Raw genomic sequence first — 21,496 nt, 5'->3', positions numbered from 1 at the left:
AATTATATATTTTAACTACATAATCAAAATAAAACCAAATATTATTAAAAGTTAAGTTGTTTCTAAAAAAATAAGATACAAAAAATCAAAACATTATTTGCAGTTCATCTTGTCATATTTTTTTCATTTTATTTGCAGTTCTACTACGCCGATTTTTAATTTATTCTTAAAGAATTTTTACAAATTCAAGGAAACGCACGAACAAAATATATAATTTATAGCTAGATAGAGCACAACATATAATAAAATCACGCTAACATCAAATTCACCAATTTTACTGTGTTCATAGAGTTTTTAAAAAATATTAGAACCCTATTATAGTTTAATTCTTTGGAATTTCAAAAGTTTCTAACAAATTTACAAAAAGTTGCAAAAAAAGCTATTCCAAAAAGATCAATCACAATAAAACAGTGGATAATGAGCAATTGATCATTCAAAATAAAAAGGATCCTTGAAAGAAATAAAAAGGAAGAAACTGAGGAGAAACAATTAGGAGTATCATTTAATATAATACTAGATTTTAACCTGCGCTCTGAAGCGCGGATTTTTGGATTATAAAGAAAAAACACAATTTGATATGAATTATCATTTTGAAATTGTTTTACATTATTACGTTACAGAGTCGTATTATATCAAAGAAGGATATTTATTTAGATTTAATTAGCTTATTTGAGATTCTCTATGTATATTTTTATGTAAATTTCTATTAGGCATATGTATTTTATCCGAACCCAAAAATTTGAACCAAAACTGATCCAAAAATATATATTCAGTTTGGTCAATTTCTAAAACAAAGTACTTATTGGGTATAATTTTGAACCCGTGGGTCTCGGTTAGGTCCGAGTTTTATCTGAGACTCGATCGGCTAAACAAAGTACCCAATTGTTTTGTGTATATTAGTCATATCTGGATATTTAAGATTGGTATTATGGATATTTTAAGTTAAAAGGTGATGCTATCAAAATTTACTTATATATTTCAGGTATTCAAGTAAAATTTTGGATTTTTTTTTTTGACAGCCGTAAAATTTTGGATTTTTTCTGTTTTTTAGTTCATATTTTGGGTAAAGTTTTGGGTTATATAAACTATTTGAACTTTTAAGAGTTTTGTTTGAGTTTTCAAAAAATTTCATGTTGTAGGGATTTTTGTATTTTCGGGTATTTAAAATCTTTTCGGGTTTTAAATATTCAAATCGGTCAGACCCGTCATGTAACTAAAAATTATAATTATTTGAATTACGAATCTGAACCTATCTGGAACCAACCCGAATCCGAACTGAAATTTTCAAATATCTAGTTGGTTTAAATGTCTAGGACATAAAAGGAATCGATCCAACTCGGCCCGAAGACCCAAATATTAAACTTTACTCTCTCTCATTATATTTGGTGTGCATTTTATAATATTTTTATTTGTTGAGTTGATAAGACTTAAGATTTATTTAGCATATTTTTTTAATTTAGTATTGCAGTCCCAAATATATAATCTAATAACATAATATGAAACCTTCTATATTGTCCACAATGTCTGATATAATTTGTTTTGTTAATAGTGTTGATATTGGTATAGCACGTTAGTTAACAGTAGATGTTATAAGTTGTAGATCCTATAAAGGTCAATTAATGTTGGAAATATTATTTGGTTGCTATATAATAGGAGTTCAGTTATAATATCTAGTTATATATAATAGGTTGGACTAAAAATGAAAGGATGCAGTAACTTTGTATAAGTAGATTTTTCAAAACTACTTCCCTTTTAATAGAATAGATGTTTATTAAAGAAACTAAAGAGTGATGAAAAAGAAAGAAAAGAAATTAAAGGATTGCTAGAAAAGATAACGAAATCCTATGTATCTTTGAATGAGTAACTCTTTTGTTATTATTCTCAGAAAAGGGAAAAAAGTTATATTAATGTCACAAACAAAAGCGAAAGTAAGCTCAAACCTAATACCTCTAGAATCAAAAGAACAGAATACAACCACTGGACTACAATGGACTTTGTCAACTCTGGCGCCCCTAACATATTTATTCTTTTGACGTCTAAAGCCCTGGCTTTATGAGCTTTAGCCTAGGACCAGTCCTGATTGTCACCCATCTACCGAACAAGGAGATGACAACAGCAAATCAAATATGAGACCGATCTGGTTTTTATTTGAGACTCGTTACCATTTGTATGAATATATAAACACATATAATAAATACATAAAAAGTTTAATAAAACATAAAATAAGATCATCGAGTTTCAACATAATAGCGTAGTTAAGGACATGAAGTAATGGAGGCATAATCAAAGAACTTCAGATGTTTAGTAATTGGAAAGTGGAAACCACGTCCCGACGTAGTACCGATCGTTTTATTAGTAACCAACCATTCACATGTTACAATTAACCGTTTTATCTCCATGTGTATATCAGGGCCGAAAATGAGCAAAACGCGGGCTTTATGAATATAAGTGAAGCTTCTCTATGGGTCTCTTCTCTCATTAGCCGCATCTACCTTTCGTCATGTCTTAGTTTTTTTTGTTTATCAGTTTACTGTCGAAGATCTCTGCGGTTGTAACTGGCTTAGGCTATTAGGTTTTTAGTTTTAATATAAGCATTGTGTGTTCAAAAAAAAAATATTCATCTTTTAGTTTTAAAATGTTTATTACGTCAAATCTCAAGACCGGCCTTGAATATATCACAAGAGTTTCTTTTTTTTTTGGCAAAATGTTAATTGAGTCTCTGTTCAAGGGCCTCCCTAAATTATAATCACATCTTTAATCTATGGATACTTTTGAAATTTGAATCTTTACCCATCTTCATACCTATATAGTAAATTAACAATAACTAAATGATCATAAGTTGAAATATAATAAGTCGATAACCAAGAGAACTATGACAAGTTTAATGTTCACATTTCTAAAAAAATTGGTAAGCAAGTTCAATATTTCTCGTATACATATACGACACATGACATGTATTTTAGTATATAACACTTTGAGTTTGAGACATTTGTTTTCTCCACTAACCAACTTTTCTCTAGGCCAAAAACAACCGGCGTTTAAACAATGCCACCGCTAAGCAACGCCGCCGTGATAACAACGAACGCAATCCTCGCATTGATCGGCCTCGCAACCTTATGCCATCAGTATCGCAGTGTCAACGCTTCATCCAAACTCTCTTATCGTGATAGCGACTCTTCTTCATCTCTTCCTTAGGCCTCATCGCCGCTCTCTACGAAAACTACATCATCATAACTCTCTACCTCTTCTTCCTCTTCCTCTCCATTATTTTCACCCTAATCTTCTGCTTCTCCATCTTCATCTTCCTTGTAACTAATTCTTCCGCCGGCAAAGCGTTTTCAGACAAGGATATAGGGAGTGTCAAGACCGGTGATCTTCAAAACTGGATCGGAGACCATTTCCTTCGAAGTAATTAAGAACTGGGAAGGGATTAAAAGACGCATGGCTGATTTTACCATTTGTAAGTTTCTTCCACGTGACGTTGACTTTGACGCCAAACATCTCTCGCACGTAAAGGTATGTGATGATACATCACCATTCTTGCGTTTTAACCCAATACTGCATACGCATACATAATGAAAAATAGATCGGGAGGACAATTTAATACAAAAATGATTTTTAACTGTTAAAAACTTAAAACCCCTTTGTTTTGGGTAAACCTCCAAACTAAGTATTTAGTAAAATAACTCTCAAACTAACTTTATTTAATGAATTAATCATTTTGTCTACAGTGCCGGTCATAATTATCAATACTACCAATAAATCCTTAGTTTAAGAGTTTTTACACGAAATAAAAATAGTTGAGGGATTTTACCATTAAGATCTAAAAAGTTTAAAAATTCAAAAATATAAAAATATAATAACATTAACTAAAAATTAATAACTTAAAAAAAATTATAATTAGCATTTTTAAATAATTAATAAAAATACATGAGTTTGATTTGATTTAAAATCAACATTATCAATGTATAAATTGAAAATATAAAAGACAAGGAAATAATAAAAATGATCTAAAGATTTACCGGTAATAGTAGTTCTTTTGACCGGCACTAGAGATAAACTAATTATCTAAAAAATTAGTAACTAACATTTTCAAAACTAGCACTTTAAGTAAATTATGTGAATCTATGAAATATATTTATTTAAAAATCCATATTATATGTGGGAGCGAAAACTCGCAATTATAATTTTAGTATGAATAGAGTAAGGTTTAGTCAGACTAGGCTATATTCACATTAAAATTTTAGTTGTGGATTTTAGCTCCCACATATAATATGAATCTGAAAATAAATATATCTCATCGATGCAACACAAGTTATTTGAAGTGATAATTTTGAAAAATTGTGTTACAAATTTTTAAATAATTAGTTTATCTCTAGTGTCGGTAAGAAAAGAAAAAACTACCACCGGCAATCTTTAGATAATTTTTATTATATTTTCTGTTTTTTTTAAAATTTAAATTTATACATAAATGTTGATTTCAAAATAAATCAAACTCATCTATATGCATAAGCTTTCAAAATGCTAATTTTGAAAATTTAAATTACTAGTTGTTAGATAATGTTTTCATATTTTACATAATTTTGATTTTTTTAGATCTTTAATGGAAAAACTCATCAACTATGTTTATTTAATTTAAAAACAGCTAAACTAAAGATTTACTGGTATAGTGGTAATTATGACTCCACTGTAGATAGATGGTTTAATTCATTAAATAAAATTAGTTTGGGGTTATTTTACTAAACACTTAGTTTGTAGATTTTACCCAAAACAAACTTAGTTAGCACGAGGTGCTAGAAATCAGTCTGCAGCTATGGTTTATGTTGATTCGATTCCCCCGAGGTGGCTCTTTGATCAGGAATCTACTTAGTTTCTCTCTAGCCTTTTGTTGTAAAAAAAAAAAAAAACTTAGTTTAGAGGTTTTAAAGTTACAAATCCATATAAAAATATTCCAAGAAGTCTGTGTTTAACTCTTAAGACTTAACAATGGAAATTAGCATAGGTGACAAATGTACCTGGGAGTGCATACCACATGATTATTAAAAAAACAATTAGATAGCAATCTTTATAATATTACTAGATATGGATCCGTGCTTTTTGCACGGGTTTTATTTGATGTTTTAACTTTATGAAAAAACATAAAAAGAATGAAAATATTTTTCACATTAGTTTTTGATTTTTTCAGTATATATTGGTGTAGGACTTATTTTAAAATAATAATCAATTTTCCTACATAAAGTTTAATTAGTATTTCTACTTCAATAATGGTGTTTTAAAATAGTCTATTTGTTTTTTTAGTTTTCTATAAATAGTTCACTTTAAATTATTTTTAATATTGTAGTTAATTGAAACATATATAATTGGTGTGTGAAGTATATATACTATTTATATTATGTAAGAAAATGCAAAAGGAAAATTCAAAATTAATATTAGACGCCACCAATCAATATGTATTATTAATATTCAACTAAATATCAAATATATTGCTTGATGAACATCAAATTTGTTTCCAGATACCCTACCTTAGCATCAATTGTGTGACTATAACCTCTTTCTATATATCATATGTTATTCAAAAAAATTTGATATACAACATTTTGTAGAACACTATTGTCTATATGTTTTGTGTCTACTTTAAGAATTTTGAAGTCATGCAGTTGTAGTGACTCTTTGATAGTGAAGCATACAATCTTTCATCTGTTGGTGTGAGACTTATTTTAGGAATAAAAATCTATTGATTATTGATCTCGGTTAGGATTTCTGCTTCAGTAATCATAAAAATACTGAAATAATTATTCTATAATTTTTTTTTGTTAGGATTTAAAGAAAGGAAAATTAATATTAAACACTCTTTTACAATTTTACTATGTTTTCAATTTTAGAAAATGAAAATTACTATCAATTATTTTTTATAGTTATCATTTCTTTAGGATTTTAGATAAGGAAAATTAGTATTAAATAAATTATTTTACAAATACATTTTTGTTTAGAATTTTTAAAAAGAAACAAATTTAGTAAAAAATATTATCAAGTAATTTTAAACTTACTTTAAAAATAATCATTTTATTATCTTATCTTTTATATTTATTAACCATTATTTTAATATACGTCACAATTTTCTAGAATCCTAAAGAAAAGATAATTGTAAAATATTATCTTTTCTTTAGGATTCTAGAAAATTATTTAATAGTAAATAGTAATTTCAAAGCTTATTTAATAGTAGCTGTTTCTAAGATCTAGAAACAAACATCACAAAAACTCTCAAATCGATCAAAAATATAATACAAAAGGCCTATATATAATCTTCTTTTTTTCAAAACCCTGATTCATATTGAAACCGTATGGAATGTTCCGAGCCAGTGTTGAGTTCGGTATGAGATCATCATTTGTGTCATTTAGATTTAAAAGGTATAATTGCATACAATACATAGTAAAGATCACATATTGTCAAACTAAAAATTTAATAACTTTGATTTCTTAATTAATTTTTCATTGACACCTCTTACTGTTTTCACTGGATATGTAATAAATTGCATAAATTGCAGGTTAAGAATTATGACAAGACATAAAAAAAACAATCTGTAAAGCTTCAAATATCTATATTCAACAACTAATTAAGATCAAGGCAAGTTTCTCAAACAATCTAATTTAACTTTATTGTGTATGGTTTGATATTTTTATGTATATCTCTTGATAAATCAAAGTTAAATTATTGATGTCATTTTTAGTTATATATAACTGAAATTTGGTTTTATGTAACCAAATATATTCCCATGCGTAGCACAAAGTCAATAATAGTATATTTAACAAAACACCATGTTCTAACTCTCACTTTTTTTAAAGAAGGGTTTCGTAACTCCCATTTTAAAGCAATATATTGTATTTTAACTCCCACTTTTTAAAAGTATTAAGATTATTGTGCATATTATTACCACGTGATCATTACAATCAAACAAGATAGCAACAATGTATTTGAATAAAAATACAATGTTCTAACTCCTACTCTTATTTTTAAAGAAGGGTTTGCTAACTACAACTTTTAAAGCATTATTATATCTTAACTCCAACTTTTAGAAAATAATAAAATTATTTTGGATACCACGTGTTCATTACACACGAATTAGATGGCGATAATTTATTTGAAACAAATACCATGTTTAAAAGAAATATTATGTTTTAACTCCCCACTCTTAAATGAGATATTATATTTTAATTCCCACTTTAAAAAAATATTAAGATTAGTAAAAATAAACATTTAAAATCCATAAACAAGATTTTCAGCCTATTTATAAATTATAAATTTAGATGAATTTCATTGTACATGTTCTCCATCTCATTGCAAAAAAAAAAATCCTCAGTATCTAAACTCCAAATAAATCAAAATATTTATGTCTTTCTCTCCTCTACGTACGTCATCGTTATGTAATATACGAAATAAAATAATATAAAGATTACTTATTTGTATGTGTTGTTAAACACAAAGAACTTCCATTTACGTTAATCATTTTAAATTACTACAAATGATGTACTTTTTAATTATCAAACGCAGAAAGTATATTTAAGTCCAACTATCATAATAATTAGCCTTTTAATAAAAGAATTTGGTAAACCACAAAAATTATATATATGATCTACTGTTCAGAACTTCTATTAATAAAATCTATTTCGTTTTTTATATTACAAAATAATTTTTAATCTAATAAATGGGTTTTGTTATATGACCTGCAAAACTAAAGAGAACTATTAATTAGTCTGGAAGTCAAAGTAAATAAGCAAATTTGAACCTCGCACAATAGCTTTATTGGTGCCAAACCATAGAGTTAACCTTGTTGTTCCAGAGAAATCTGATATTATTAGAAAGTCACAGTTTAATTAATTAGCATGGTTTTCATGAAAAGTATGCATGCACAAATGAAGAAATTGTCAAAAAAATTAGCACTAAAAAGATTATATATCTTGCTAGGTGGATGAGGAAACAGGTTATATCCCAGTGATATGCGTCATCGCACGAAGCAAAGAAAGAGATATTAAGGCGGCTTGGGAATCAGTGAAGTACGCAAAGAGGCCGAGGATACTCGTATTCACTTCTACTAGTGACATTCACATGAAATATAAGCTGAAAATGACTAGAGAAGAAGTCGTCGAGATAACAAAAAGTAGCATTAGGTTTGCTAAAAGTTTAGGCTTCAAAGACATCGAATTTGGTTGTGAAGATAGTGGCAGGTTCATATCTTAAAACCTATACATCTCCATTATTTTTTTCACAGGTTCGAAAGAACATAAAATCTTATTACATTGTTTCTTCTATAAAGACAAGACTGTTTGCGGTTAAATAAAATATTTGATTTGCCACTATAATATTAAATGATTTTTTTTGTAGTAAAACCTCTTTAACTATTTTTGAATCGAAATAAAATCTCTTAGTTAAATTTTCAATGTTTTAAATCCTCAACTTAAAACACTTAATGTATAATGTATGTTCATTCCGTTCACAATGCTCTGTCTATTTTAAATACAAAACTTTAAAAATGAAACACATTGTTTTAGTTGAACGGTTTATAATTAATTTAAAGCGTTAAAAACTTTATATATAAGATTTTTTTTTTTACTAATGTCATATATAAATTATAATTATTAAATATTAATTTGTGACTAAAATTAAGCAGGTCCGATAAGGATTATATATGCAAGGTTTTTGAAGAAGCGATCAAAGCGGGTGCAACCACGGTGGCCTTCGCGGACACGGTGGGGATCAACATGCCGCAAGAATACGGAGAACTTGTGAGATATGTCAAAGCAAACACTCCTGGAATTGATGATGCTATCTTCAGCGTTCATTGTCACAATGACCTTGGTGTTGCTACCGCCAACACAATAGCCGTACTTTTTTTCTAATTCTCCCTTTGCTCATTTATTTACAAAATATCAATTCCAAATGCATATATAACAACGATTTTACATAGGGTGTATGTGCTGGAGCACGTCAAGTCGAAGTAACAATCAATGGAATAGGTGAAAAAAGTGGAAATGCACCACTTGAAGAGGTAAGAAATCACACATCCAAAGTAAGATAGAGCATACGAAAATATAACCGATAAGAATCAATCTCTTAGTCTATTTATGATTGTCTATTGGTTTTAAAAACAGTCAAGTCCAGGAAACTCAACACGATCGTAATTTTCTATCATCATCAACAACATAAATATTTATTTGGTATGTATAGGTCGTGATGGCTTTGAAATGTCGAGGAGCATACCTGATGGGTGGTGTTTACACAAGAATAGACAGACGCCAAATTATGGCTACTAGCAAGATGGTAAGGCGGTAAATTTGACTGTTTGACATGTCGAGGAGCTAATGTTTTCTTTCCTTAGCGTTTATAATAATTGACTACTAGGTTGTTAATTCTTGAGAAGGTTCAAGAATACACTGGCTTGTATGTTCAACCCCACAAGCCTATAGTTGGAGCCAACTGTTTTCTTCATGAGAGCGGCATTCACCAGGTTCGGTGCATAAATATATACATGCATACCTACCTACTAATATATATATACAGAAAATCAATTATGAGATAGAATTGGTTATCATTCTTTACACATTTTGAAAGGATGGGATATTGAAAAATCGGAGTACATATGAGATCTATCACCAGAAGACGTAGGAGTTGTAAAATCTCAAAATTCAGGCACTGTTCTTGGAAAGCTTAGGTAATTATTCAATTTTAAGTAATTTTTTTTTACTTATTTAACTTATTTGAAAAAACTATGGAAATACGTAGTGGACGTCATGCGGTGAAAGGTCGTCTGAAAGAGGTAAATACATTGTGATTAGATCATTTTTACTCCTTGGTTACACAATAGGAGATCTATATATTTATTAATTAATTAATATACTTGGGTGTTTGTTTCTGCTCTCAGTTGGGATATGAAATCGATGATGAGAAATTGAACGAGGTATTCTCACGGTTCAGAGATTTAACCAAGCAGAAAAAGGTTTGTTTTTTTTTTGTATTTTATATGTTCTTGTGCACATATACTTAAAACTAAATTTGATATTATAATTTCAAATACGAATTGATTATAGAATGTCACACTTAATTATTGTTTGATAATAATTTCAGAGAATCACGTATGATGATCTCAAGGATTAGTAACGCTGTGTGGTGATGGAATCTTCTCCTCAGAGAAGTTAAACCGCAATGAAATCAACAGTAAAGGCTATGCACCAGACCCTCAGATTTCCTCAGTGGTATAAATATGTGAACACGTTTTATGTTTCTGTATCAATGTAAGACAAGTCTCATTTGATATGCATATGTTGTTGTAATGAATAAAACAATACTGAGATGAAAAACTTAAGCATTAATCACTTACCTGGTGGTGTAAAGGTTTCAACTGTCACCCACCTACCGAACTGGAGTTGACATAAGCAAATCAAATATGAGACTGATTTGGGTTTTATTTGATACGCGTAACAACATTGTGCGAATATATAAACACATAATACATGCATACAAGGTTAATAAAATATAAACTAAGATCATCCAGTTTTGACAAAAGCGCGTAGTTATGGACATGAAGTAATGTAGGCAAAGTCAAAGAGCTTAATTCTACACCGTCCAAAGCTTCAGATGTTTAGTTAGTGGACACCACGTCCCAACGTAGTGCCGATGTGGTAAGGGTTGAACATTTGCCACGTATCCCGTTTTATTATAAACTAACCACTCGTACCACAATAACTGTTTACTACTTAAAATCACTGGAGTTTCTTACATCTTCTTTTGGTCAAAATGTAAAGAATTATAAGTGACTTAAAGAGTTTCTATTGGCCTATATTTTTATAATATCACATCTTTGATCTATGGATAGTTTTTTTCTTACTGAAAACGATCTATGGATAGTTTTGATATATACATACTCATCTCATATAATATACTAATAATAGCTATATATATGTGTGTTTATTTGTAATACTGAATATCCGATACAATGTTCTCAAGTTGATAAAATTCTAAACATATGACGAAAAAATAATAATAACAACTAAATAGTCATAAGTTGAAAACTATATATATATAAATAGTTAAGCCGTCAACCAAATCAACCTAACTATGACAAGTTTAATATTCACATTTGTTTTAACTTTTTGGTAAACAAGCTCAATATTCCTCGTATACACATATATACCATAGCACACGGAGCCATGTATTTAATAAATAACACTTGACATTTATTTTCTCAACAAACCGACTTGTCTCTTCTCTCCGGCCAAAAATAACCGGCGTTTAAACAATGCCACGGCTAAGCAACGCCGCCGTGATAACAACGAACGCAATCCTCGCATTGATCGGCCTCGCCACCTTATGTTTCTCTGTCTATCTCTTCATTGAAGGCCCATCACAATGTCAACGCTTCATTCAAAACCCTCTCATCGTAACAGCGACTCTTCTCTTCTTCATATCTTCCTTAGGCCTCATTGCGGCTCTCTACGACAACTACATCATCATTACTCTCTACCTGTTCTTCCTCTTCCTCTCCATTCTTCTCACCCTAATCTTCTCCATCTTCATCTTCCTTGTAACTAATTCTTCCGCCGGCAAAGCGTTTTCAGACAAAGGAATAGGGAATGTGAAGACCGGTGATCTTCAAAACTGGATAGGAGACCATTTCCTTCAAGGTAAGAACTGGGAAGGGATTAAACGATGCATGGCTGATTCTTCCATTTGTAGGTTTCGTCCACGTGACGTTGACTTTGACGCCAAACATCTCTCACACGTAAAGGTATGTGTTCATACATTTCAGTAGGCATTGGCATTTATCCGAACCGAATCCAAATCGTTTTTTTTAAATACTCGAATGGCTGGATATATAAATTATAATCCAAACCAAATCAAAATCCAATCTAGTATTCGAAAATATCTGAAAACTTAAATTATTAGTTATTTATATAACCTAAAAGTAATTTACATATTATAGAGTATTTTAAAAGATTTTTTGTAATTTTAATACCCGATTTTTGGGTTATTTTGAATACTCTAGTTAATTTATGTAGGTTGGTTAATTTTTATCAAATGAACCCGGGAAAAATCGAAACTCGACCTCGAATTAGAAAAGCTCGAATGAGACTTATTGACATGGTATTAAAAATCCAAAAACCTGACCCGAACGGGACCTCCAACGCCCAACAAAATCTAAAGTGTTAATACTTTGTATATATTAGTATGTAAAATGTTTTTTTTTTTTGTATTCAGTTCGGATGTTGTCGACCTCCAGTAGAATGTGGCTTCGAGGCAAAGAATGCTACATGGTGGACAGTTCCAGCAACGTCGACGGCAGAGATCAAAGGGGACTGCAAAACATGGAGTAACACGCAGAGCGAGTTGTGTTATGCATGCGAGTCCTGCAAGGTTGGAGTTTACAGAGGGATAAGAAAAAGATGGAGGATTCTTCTCGTCTTCAATATCCTTATTATACTTCTCGTCGTTCTGCTTTACTCATGTGGCTGCTGTGTGAGGAAAAACAATCGTGTTCCATGGAAGCGCCGGTTCCTCTAAATACTCGTCCTTCATTTTGTTTCTTTTTACTTCTCAAAATTAATTAATTTATCGTTCCTATTTTTTTTCTTGAAATTCTTACTTGATGTGTTGATACTTCTTGAACATGAATACTGGTTTGGATATACTAATGTGTGAATGCATTGATGGAAACAACTATGAGAACATCTTATTTCACACAAAAAAAAAATTAATATTTCAAAATAATTTTGTTAAATATTAAAATTTATTTCTTAAAAAATATAAACCACTGACAGAAAACAAGTAGTTTTCATGAATTTATCATAATATCTCATTTGAAAATCCTTATTTCTTCGAATATTTTTATTATGACAACCACTTTTAGACACTTCCAATGGCATGTTCCATGCTCTGATGATCTACTACTGTGAACTTTTGCAAATAGACAAACTATGTGAAAATATTCCAAGAAAAAAATGTTTAATGTTATTAATTTGATCTCATGTTTTAGTGCAAATAAGTATATGAATGTATTGAATGCATTGATGGAAACAATTACTATGATCAAAAACCTAACAAGTTACACCTTAAGAATTATAAGAACTTTTGCAAAATTAATCATTTTGGTTTTTCCCCCTCAAATTATTCATTTTATCCTTCCCTTTTAAATACTTGATGTTTGATATTTCTTGAACATGAATATCTTTTTGGTTATGTTATTGTCTGGACACATTGATTTGATGGAAACAATTACAATGATCTCAGACCTAACAAGTTACACCTTTGGAAATATAAGAACCTTTTCAAAAGACAAACTATGTGAAAATATTCTAAGAAATAAATGTTTATTGTTATTAATTTGATCCCATGACTTTATGAAAACTATATTTTACAATAAAATGTAACTGTACAACTAATCAAACGCTCAACAAATTTCACTATTATTATTTCTGAAACCGGAATGTTCTACTGTGAAAAATAACAAAAATGTCTGGATCAAATGAGTACAACTTACTTGAGGAAAGTACAAGAAACAAACAAAAACGCATAAGCAACCAGTGATGTTAGGAGCTCCAGTGTCCATGTCGGGTTAATGAAAACCGTCGGAATCATGGGAATGATCAGCGAACCACAGAACCACCCAGCCGTTAGTGCACCAATACTGCAACCATAACAACCAAAACACAATCATGAGAAGAAGAACAATTAGTCTTTTTAAGTTTCAGCAGCACCAGGAACTTACCCTATTAAGCAAGCTCTCCCCAAGCTCTTCTTCGTCTTCTCATACAAGAAATATATACAAGCAGCCAACGATACCCCGCCACCTACAAACAGAACAAGAAGCTTGACTCGTTTCGATTGTCTTTATAAGATTATAAGGGGCCATTGTAGAAGCAAGCAAACCTGAAACGCAGGACCACCTTCTGCTGAGTTAATAATACTCTAACCACCCATAAACGCAAACAAGAAGAGTCTTCTCAACACAGAATCCATCTGAGGCATTTAGACGAAATCAAGAAGAGCTTTGAGCCACAAAGGAGACTCAAAGCTAATCCGACGCCGTTTTGGGTCAGTTTAGCTTTTAGTCTCCGATCAAGAATGAACTATATCGCTACGTTTCCGAAACTTAAAAGAAAAAAACGTAATTTTATGAATGACCTCTCATCTTTTTGTATTTTAAATGAGTGTCCACGTATTTAGTAATTTCTTCGATATAACACCCCTGCTTTCTAATAAGGTGAAAAAGACACCCCGAAGTTGTGTCAGCAACTATCTATGTTCCATTTGATTACACTCACGGAAGGTTATATTCCTCAGGCTAGACAACTTTTTATCATTTAGAAAATTATTTACTTGATACATTACATGTATGTGGATTATACAACAGAAGTCCAGAATTTGTGTGTGAATGGCAAAACAACAGTTGGTGTTGGAGAGTATTTGTCTCATTCTCATAGCTTCTGAGTTTAGAGTAAGTTAGTTGCGTAACAACTCTTTTCAAACCCCTATTTGTTGGTCGGCCAAGCAATAACATCGCCTCGATGACCATCCAAGTGACACCAAGCATCAGCAGCGCAGCAAATTTCGGAGGAGAAATGTTCGTCCATTGGAATAGCCTTTTGGCTCACCTACACAAGAAATGCAAAACATGGAATTTCAACACCCACTTACATGCCATGATGCAGCTACTTATCATTGCTCTCATCCTGGATACAAAAAGAACAAAATGAAATGAAACATCTTTTTTTTTTGTTATAATCTTTAACTAGATCTTGGCTCGGGCGGGTTTTATTCATTTTTATACTAAAATATTCTAATTTATACAACATTAGTATGTGACAATATTATTTTACATAATTTTTTGTATTTTGTAAAAAATATTATTTTGTAAACATTATTATGTAACAATTTTATGTTTCATTTCTAAAATTTGGAATTTATATGAAAATTAAATTAAACCGAATTTATATAATAGAGATGAATTTTTTTTGGGATACTATTAAAAATAACAAAACTTATTTTTTGAAAAAAAACTATAATATTTTTTACTTGCAAATTTTTTTGTAGTAAACATCCTATTTGAGAAATTGCTTGAAATACACCCACTTTGATAGCATTTAAGAAAAACTCAATTAAAGATATCCTAACATTTGAGTTTAGGGTTTAACGATTATTGTTTAGGATTTATAATTTACGTGGTGAAGTTGAGTTTATAAACTTGTGCAAATAATTCTTATATATTTATAAATGTTTTGGTAGGGTTAATTTTTGTGTTTTAATAATAAATTTAAGATATTTATGAAAATGATAATAATTTAAAGGAAAATTTGAAAAAAAAGTATCAAATATGAAATAAAATTAAAATTTGTTGGAATTATGTTATATACTGTAATATTAAACTAGTTTGATAAATGTATGTTCTCTTTATATAGAATAGTGTTGGAATATTAATTTGTTTTGACCTATATAGCTCATTCATGCTCTGATATTAGTATGCATATAAATAATAAATGTGTGTTCATGTTTAATGTATTTGTTCATGTATATATTCATTTCGTGTATATATATTTTCGTCGATTTATGGTTGGAGTAGGAGATGTACAACGTTATATATAGTGACTAATAAACAAATTTGGTATAGTTTTTAAATATTAGAATGAAATGGTTTTTAACTTAATGGAATATATAAACGCTAATAATAGTTGACTAAAACTTTATATATACAATATGTAAATTAAGAGATTAAATGTTTCATCTACGAAGAGGTGTAAATCAAAATTTAACCATTAATAATGATATTAGATTTGTGTTAAGAATTATTAACATAAATTCTAATATTACATGATAGAAGCATTTAGAATTGTGACCTATAAGAGATAGTATAAACTAAAAAACCACACATGTAATAACTCATGATTTATGTGTTTAATAAATAAGATATTTTAATTTTAAAATTTAAATAGAAATGCATTTTTCTTTCCAACAAAACATTTAAAAATATTTGAAAAATATGCACTATTATTATTATGGTAATACAGTTAATGATGTTATGTATTGTTAAGGTAATATAATTAATAAAAAATTTAAAATGAGTGAAATATGGAAAGACAATTAATGTAATTAGTTTAATGAAATTACCAAAAATACATTATATTTTTTTACACTGCTATCTATGTTTTCAAGCAATTCTCATTTATATTGCTATCAATGTTTTCAAACAGTACCAAAAGGTACTTCATTTTTAATAATATAGATACTAGTATTTATTTATTTAATATATAATTATTTAAATAAATAATTATTTAAATAAACATTTATTCGCTAGTTAAAAGAATAAGAAAGATATTAAGTATAAAAAATTGTATTTGGAAATGTAAATGACATTTCTTTAAAACAAGAAAATATGATAGAGTGTCACTTTTAAAAAAGAGATGGAGTACGTTTTTTTTTCCATTATAGCCACTAAATTTGTTTCTACGTACTCTCTCTTTATAATAGAAACTATAATCACGAATGACTGAGAACAGTATTATATATTATTTTCAAAAGATAGTGTAGTATATTTACTGTCATATCTACTAAACTTTGATCCGAACATCCGTGCGGATAACTTTTCATTTTAAAAATATATAACTTTAAGATAATCTTAATTATAATTATAAATTTTATAAAACAATATTTAAAATTTTATTTTAACACTAAATTATTAATTATAAAAGTTTATTTAACACTAAATTATTAATTACGAAATAATCATGCATTAATTTAAAACAATATTTAAAATTTCTAGTAAAATTTTGTTAGATTTTTTCTCAACAGATTTTGGTATAACTAAAAGTAAAATTGAATTTTACAGTTAAAATTGATTTATTATTAATATCTTTATAACTATTATGTTTTTTAAGAAGTGTTATATATTTATAATCTATGTAAATAATCGAATAGATATAATTGATGAAATTGAACTAATATGACTTTTAATAGAGAAGACTAGACTTTGATCTGCACATCCATGTGGGTACCCTTTTATTTTATAATATATACTTTCATATTATATTTTGTCTATAATCATTTTTATATAATTTATTGTTGTGGTTTTCAAAATAAATAAATAGAAAATATAGTTCAAGATATAAATTTAACATATGTTACCAATTTTACTTTTTGTATAAAAATATTACATAATTTACAAATTTAATCCATTTAAACGATGAATGTTATTTTGATTTTTTAGACAATGAATGATATTTATTTATTTATTTATTTAAATAAAGTAATTTCTTAAAATACGTTAATTTACCAATTTAATTAAATTTTCATTTTAATTCATTTATTACTTTTATTTTAATACAATATTGACTATAGTTATAATTTATAAAAATAGTTTATATTTTTTTAATAAATATTTTAACTAAAATTAATTTTACTATTCTTATATTACTAATTACGAAATTAATCAATGCAATAACTAAAAAAATATTAAAAAAAATTTTTGTAAGATTTTGTTAGATTTTTTCTCAATAGATTTCATAACTAAAAAAAGAAATTACAGTTAAAATTGATTTATTATTAATATCTTTCTAATTATTTTGATACTTTAGGAATGTTATATATTTAATAAATTAATATAAATAATCAAATAGATGTAATTGATTATATGAATCTAGTATGACTATTTTAGAGTAGATAAAACTGATACTTCTTTTTTAATAGAGAAGATTACTACTTTTTTCCCGTTGCATCTTCTTCTTCGGTTCAAAATGTAATTCTGAAAAACAAATTTATATTAAAAATTAGAAAAGTTAAATAATAAATAAAAAAATAAATGAAAAACAGGACTATGAAATATAGGTTGAAATTGTACATACCCTTGACAATTTATCGATGGTGTAAAAGGAATAGCTAGAGGAACATCACAAAGTGCAGGAAAATCGATAATTTTTATATATGGATATGACTTTATAGCATCTTTAAAACACTGGCAGAGATATCTTCGAGCTTGTGTTGTTGTTGCTTTGAGGTTTAGACTATATATAGCATTACAACAAAAATCTGTTGGCTTCTCCCCTGGTTGCCTGACACCTTGTAAACAAGGTTTCACTTTGTGTTTCATCATTGCACAAGTGATGCTACACACTGTTTTAGCATGAAAAGTTGGAGAAACAATGATCATTAAAACGATAGAAACTATGAAAGCAGAATTACACATATTTTTAATTGGCTTTATGTAGTATGGTTTTTGGTTGTGATTTTTTAGTTAGATGTGATAGGTGTATTTATACAATTTTGTGAAAATCTTGACCACCTAAAATTAGAAAAAATATCTCCTTATTATTATTTGAGGAGCACTTTTATTTATTAACTTTACCAAATGTGTGATTAACAAAATTGTCATTACTTAGGTGTCATCATGAGAGTCCTCCTCATACCATTTTTTAAAAAGACCTTCATTTGCTAGATAAATTACATATAATGTCATTGCACATTAAAACTAGATAGTGATTATACTATTTATTTTTCACATCAAACATTTAATATCTAGGAATTTTTACTTTTTGTATACACGTTTACAGTTTTTTCCTTTGTATGCATATTCATATAGGAAGAACATTATAACAATTTTAATATCCTAGACGTAACTACATTTCTCGGATATGCATGAAGATAATGTTACCAAAGCCTCTATTTATTCTCATCTTCTCATTTATTTATCTGGAAACATAAAATTAATCAAACATCTTTGTATTAATCTTTGTAGAAAGACATATTGTTTTTTTGTTAGTTGGGTTTTTGTTCAGGACAATATTGTATAAACATATATCATTTGTTTAAACATTTATCATTTGTCTAACATATATATATATATATATACATAATAAACATATATAATCTTATTATATATGACAAAACTTATATGATTCAAGTAAATAAATGGGGAATCAATCCTAGAATTTAAATAAATGGGGGATTTGATTGAGTCTTTTAATATCAAATCCAATAATATTAGTTTCCTATATTTACTTGATTCTTTTTGCTAATTTTACGTTTGACCATAATTTATAGACAAAATATAGGAAACTGATATACACAATCAACATAACACAATCTGGTTTGGTTAATATGAGAGAATTACTACAAATTTATACACAACTTTCATGACCAATTAAAAATTATACACGAAATTGTAGGAATTTTTTTGCCATTAATCTCACGATGGAATATATTTGATTGACTTAATTCTTGTCGCCTATAATTTGTTTCTTTATAATTTGTTCCTTTCATATCATATTATTCTATAGTTTATGTTCTGTTTTATCCTATATTCATAATTTATATCATAAAAGCAATAATTTTATTGTCTATGTTTCGTTTTATCTTAAATTCATAACTAATGTTATCTTACACAAACTATATTTCAATTACACCTAACCAATAACACAAGTTTAAAAAAAAAATCTAAGCTTACCTTATATAAACATGCACACTTTTATTTAATCTTTCATTATATAACATGTAAAATTTGTGACTATAACTTTAATTTTTTAATATCTATAAATTAGAAGTTATAATCTCTTTTAGTCCACTCACCACGCACATGACATGTATAACCACTTAATATATTAAATGTTACCGTTGAATAATATGTTGCCAAAACAATAAAATTTGTATTAAAAGAATAAATTATTAATTTACCACTGCGATTATTACTGAGATGTGAGCATCTTGGGTGGCATCTTTAATTACGGTAACAAATATTTCCGTAACAAAATGAAAATACATTATGAAATATCTTTTTTTTGTTATAAAGAAAAGAATATGTTAGTTTAAAAAAAAGAACATGTTCCCTAAATCTAGGTCAATCAATTGAAATATACATCATAAATATAGTGTCATTTTTATAATTTTCTGAGATCATTTCATTTGTTATCTTGTAATTTGTATTATTAATAGACTTTACCTTTTTAACTTAGGTATATTTTATATTATTTGTTTTTATTTATGTCAAAATCTAATCGATTAACCCAACTCATGCTCATATTAAGAGATGACTGGTAAGTGCTATGAATGTTTTACACAACTACAATTTTCTCACAACCAATTTAATTATTATAAATGTTTTAGTAAAATGTAAATTCATAGTTCAAAGTTTAAAAAAAATATAATATTGTTCTGGAAATTATTCTTCTACCGATTATATGTAGTATTCTAAAATATTTGAAATGATTCTAAAGCAAGAAAATTCACAGCTACGAGCACAAAATATTCGGCTTAAATTTAAATTAAGAACTCAATTTTGATCAACGCAGTGCAAAAGTTTTTATTTGATCTATAATTAATTTTAAAATTAAACTAGTGACGATAAAAACATTATGTTTTTATTATTTTGTTCATTTGTTGAAATTTTAAGTCAATATTTTTTTCTAACATAAGATTATAAAATATTAAATCGTATTAGTCATTACTATAAATATTGTTAACTAATACTATTTTATGTTTTTGTTTATTAGTAAATATGACAATAAATACAAGGCATTTTAAAATAAAAACATTATTTTAAAAAAAATATTTAAATCATTTTGTGTAATATTTGTATTTACGTAATGTATATGTGATTCAAAAACTGATTAATTACTTTTTTTAGAGCAAGCATTTACAGATTCATTTTGACTCTGTAAACCAAATTGGCAACTCCGCATCCATGTGAACGACGAAGGACGTTTGTTTCCTAGCACTGCGTGCTAAACTGATTAATTACTATAAACATTTAATATTTCAATTATATGATCTATAATCTATTAGATATGTTGTATAAGGTATTCACCCAAAAAAATTTGTCATAGTCAAATAAAAATTAGTTAATGTACATTGTTTGAAATTATTAGTATGTAATATTTGTTTTTTTATTTCAGTAATTTATTAATATTATTAACAAACAGTTTTGTTTATAATTTTTATTGGTACTTTATTATTTAAAAACAATTTATATATGATGAAATTGATAATGCAATACACTGTACTTATTTTTTCTGCCACATATATTCTATATCTAATTTTAAAATTAAAGTTTATAATATACCACATAACTAGTTCTTTTTGATGTTGTACACAGAATAATCTATGCTGATAATAGGTCAGCTTTTAAAATAATAGAATTTCTAAAATAGCTAATCACATCCAAATATATAATATATATCATAAAGCCTTTTGTTATAATTTGTTAATATATAACTATAATTGTATATAATTTAATTCAATATCCAAAACCAAATAAATATATGTCACACAAATTTTCTAAAACATAAACAAATATTTAACAGTCAAAAATTAATATATTATATTAAATTAATTGATTAAAGGACGCTATTATCTAAGATAAGAAATATCTTGATAAGATTAATTTGCTACTTTTTAAATACATTATATATTAATGAATTAGTCTAATTATGATTCTTGTACAATAGAATTTTCAATGACTATATT

General features: G+C 27.7%; 2 protein-coding genes, 1 long non-coding RNA gene and 2 pseudogenes across 3 annotated transcripts; 3 read left to right on the top strand and 2 right to left on the bottom strand.

Annotated features, from left to right (window-relative positions):
• Window positions 1-51: 51 nt before the first annotated feature.
• LOC125582024 lies at window positions 52-4,756 on the top strand (annotated as a pseudogene).
• A 1,585-nt stretch (window positions 4,757-6,341) lies between these two features.
• On the top strand, window positions 6,342-10,317 carry LOC111198542 (annotated as a pseudogene).
• Window positions 10,318-11,065: 748 nt separating this feature from the next.
• On the top strand, window positions 11,066-12,818 carry LOC106380105 (tetraspanin-12-like). Its single transcript, XM_013819923.3, has 2 exons — window positions 11,066-11,780; window positions 12,251-12,818. The coding sequence occupies exons 1-2, from the start codon at window positions 11,292-11,294 to the stop codon at window positions 12,551-12,553; spliced, it is 792 nt and encodes a 263-aa protein (XP_013675377.2). The 5' UTR covers window positions 11,066-11,291; the 3' UTR covers window positions 12,554-12,818.
• A 707-nt stretch (window positions 12,819-13,525) lies between these two features.
• LOC125582514 (protein CHAPERONE-LIKE PROTEIN OF POR1, chloroplastic-like) lies at window positions 13,526-14,017 on the bottom strand. The gene is made up of 3 exons (XM_048749253.1): window positions 13,963-14,017; window positions 13,758-13,839; window positions 13,526-13,676 (listed from the first exon to the last, which is right to left on the bottom strand). The coding sequence occupies exons 1-3, from the start codon at window positions 14,015-14,017 to the stop codon at window positions 13,526-13,528; spliced, it is 288 nt and encodes a 95-aa protein (XP_048605210.1).
• Window positions 14,018-17,561: 3,544 nt separating this feature from the next.
• On the bottom strand, window positions 17,562-18,501 carry LOC125582022. The gene is made up of 2 exons (XR_007319834.1): window positions 17,884-18,501; window positions 17,562-17,783 (listed from the first exon to the last, which is right to left on the bottom strand). It is a non-coding gene; the product is annotated as an uncharacterized LOC125582022 (long non-coding RNA).
• Window positions 18,502-21,496: the final 2,995 nt, after the last annotated feature.

This window comes from Brassica napus, chromosome C2 (assembly GCF_020379485.1).
Source record: "Brassica napus cultivar Da-Ae chromosome C2, Da-Ae, whole genome shotgun sequence".
NCBI classification, from domain to species: Eukaryota; Viridiplantae; Streptophyta; class Magnoliopsida; order Brassicales; family Brassicaceae; genus Brassica; species Brassica napus.
Note: the sequence above shows the minus strand (reverse complement) of the source record. Positions and strands in the feature narration are given on the sequence as shown.

Bases quoted from the DNA above. Each gene is read 5' to 3' on its own strand.
- LOC106380105 (XM_013819923.3), top strand. From the start codon at position 11,292: ATGCCACGGCTAAGCAACGCCGCCGTGATAACAACGAACGCAATCCTC. The intron at 11,781-12,250 runs GTATGTGTTCAT...TTTTGTATTCAG, and splicing joins AACATCTCTCACACGTAAAG to TTCGGATGTTGTCGACCTCC.
- LOC125582514 (XM_048749253.1), bottom strand. From the start codon at position 14,017: ATGCCTCAGATGGATTCTGTGTTGAGAAGACTCTTCTTGTTTGCGTTT. The intron at 13,840-13,962 runs GTTAGAGTATTA...TTCTGTTTGTAG, and splicing joins CTTGTTTGCGTTTATGGGTG to GTGGCGGGGTATCGTTGGCT. The intron at 13,677-13,757 runs GTAAGTTCCTGG...TTATGGTTGCAG, and splicing joins GGGAGAGCTTGCTTAATAGG to TATTGGTGCACTAACGGCTG.